Source organism: Elephantulus edwardii, unplaced genomic scaffold (genome assembly GCF_000299155.1).
Source record: "Elephantulus edwardii isolate Elephantulus edwardi_28Jun2011 unplaced genomic scaffold, EleEdw1.0 scaffold00020, whole genome shotgun sequence".
NCBI lineage: Eukaryota > Metazoa > Chordata > Mammalia > Macroscelidea > Macroscelididae > Elephantulus > Elephantulus edwardii.
In genome coordinates this window covers 52,932-54,437 of record NW_006399770.1, presented here as the reverse complement: position 1 = coordinate 54,437, position 1,506 = coordinate 52,932, and the positions used below count along the sequence as shown (strand labels likewise).

At 36.5% G+C, this 1,506-nt stretch overlaps 1 protein-coding gene across 1 annotated transcript in view; it reads right to left on the bottom strand.

Moving 5' to 3' along the window:
• Positions 1–1,506, bottom strand: part of EPHX4 (epoxide hydrolase 4) — a 57,099-nt gene that overhangs the window by 50,038 nt on the left and 5,555 nt on the right. Inside the window, exon 2 of the mRNA XM_006882474.1 lies at positions 1,190–1,275. Within this exon, the coding sequence (XP_006882536.1) occupies positions 1,190–1,275 (86 nt within the window). The remainder of the gene's footprint in view (positions 1–1,189; positions 1,276–1,506) is intronic.

The following is a 1,506-nucleotide window of genomic DNA, read 5'->3' as shown; positions in this document are numbered from 1 at the left end:
CTAATTTTCCTACATTCATGGTTCTCACATTCCATGTCCCAATCACCAGTGTCTGCTTACAACTGTTCCTCTTCCTTTGTATTTCCATACTTGAAAACTCAACCTCCTTTGCCATTTCTGTTATCTAAATTGTTCTGTTGTACATAGGGTTTTCAGAGGCCTGCTATTTCAGAAGTGGATGGCCAATCCTTCACCAGTGAAAAACCTTGTGAATCCAAACAAAACACTTGTCTAACTTGCTTGCTTTGGATCCCTCATCAGGAGGGATTAGTTTTACCTGAACTTATTTGACCTTGGATAGGATTCAAAAGAGAAAACGTTTTCCTCCAGCAACTCTATTTTTGACTATGTGTTTTCTTAATATGAAATATATTTAGGTTCTTTTTTTGTTCTGAACTCATATAAGCCTGTTTCGTGTGCGTGTAAAAACAGTTCATCTTTCAATCTGAATGCATCCTCTTAACCCCTTGCCTTTTCACCATTCCTATTCCTGCAGAAAGTTTCCTGAGAGCAGGCACACCACTCCTGTGTTTGAGCCTCCTCTACCCAAAATTCTATTTTGTCCTCAAAAGGAACTTAAGGAACACTGTTTAGTAATCGACTGTTTCAGAAATTTCAAACATGAAAGAAACTTCTTAAATTCCAAAAGAATATAAATTAGCATGATAGCATTTGGTGTTTTTAGGAGGAATGTTCCTGTGGCTCAGGAATTACTCTGTGCAAATGATTAGAAGATATGGTCTATCAATAATCATGACTAGAGAGACTTGGGATGCCTGTTTCCCAGGATCCATGCCTGACCTATGAAGCCTGCAGCCTCCTGCCTGCTGTGTAGATTTTGGATTTACCAGCCCTGTGAGTCTACTAGTCTACTCGCCTACTCTCTGACCTATGGATTTTGGACTTTCCAGTCCTACATTCACATAGGGAAAGTGGACAGATAGAAAGCCTCATTTCTTATGTTTCTCCAGAGAGTCCTGACACTGGACCTTAAAACAAACCTTAGCATACTTAGAAGAATTAAAATTATACAGCGTGTGTTTTCCAAACATAATTGAATCAAACTATAAATTATTATTCGGAAAATCTCAAAACATTCAGAACCTAAACATTTCTATGTAACTCATGAGTTTAAAAATGTTGAAAACATAAGTGTTTAATATAAGAGAACTTAGTTAATGAGTGTTACCAGAATTCTGGAAATCCATGAAGCAGCAACATAAGTGGCTTGCCTCTTTCTCCAGCAGCAACATAGTGAAATCTTAACCCTGAATCCTGCAATAGAAAATAATTGTGATTGAATTTTAGAAATAGTTTGGTTGGTTATCAAGACAGTACATTTACTACTTTCATTAAAAAAAACCAACTTTCATTATTTTTAAAATGAGGGGGGAAAGCATTAGTCATTTTTAAAAAGAAAGAAATCTGTGATTATGTGGTAGCATGACAGAATCACTTTTGTGTACATTCCCTTCTTGATCTCCTACAAGGTCAAGTTATACGTTA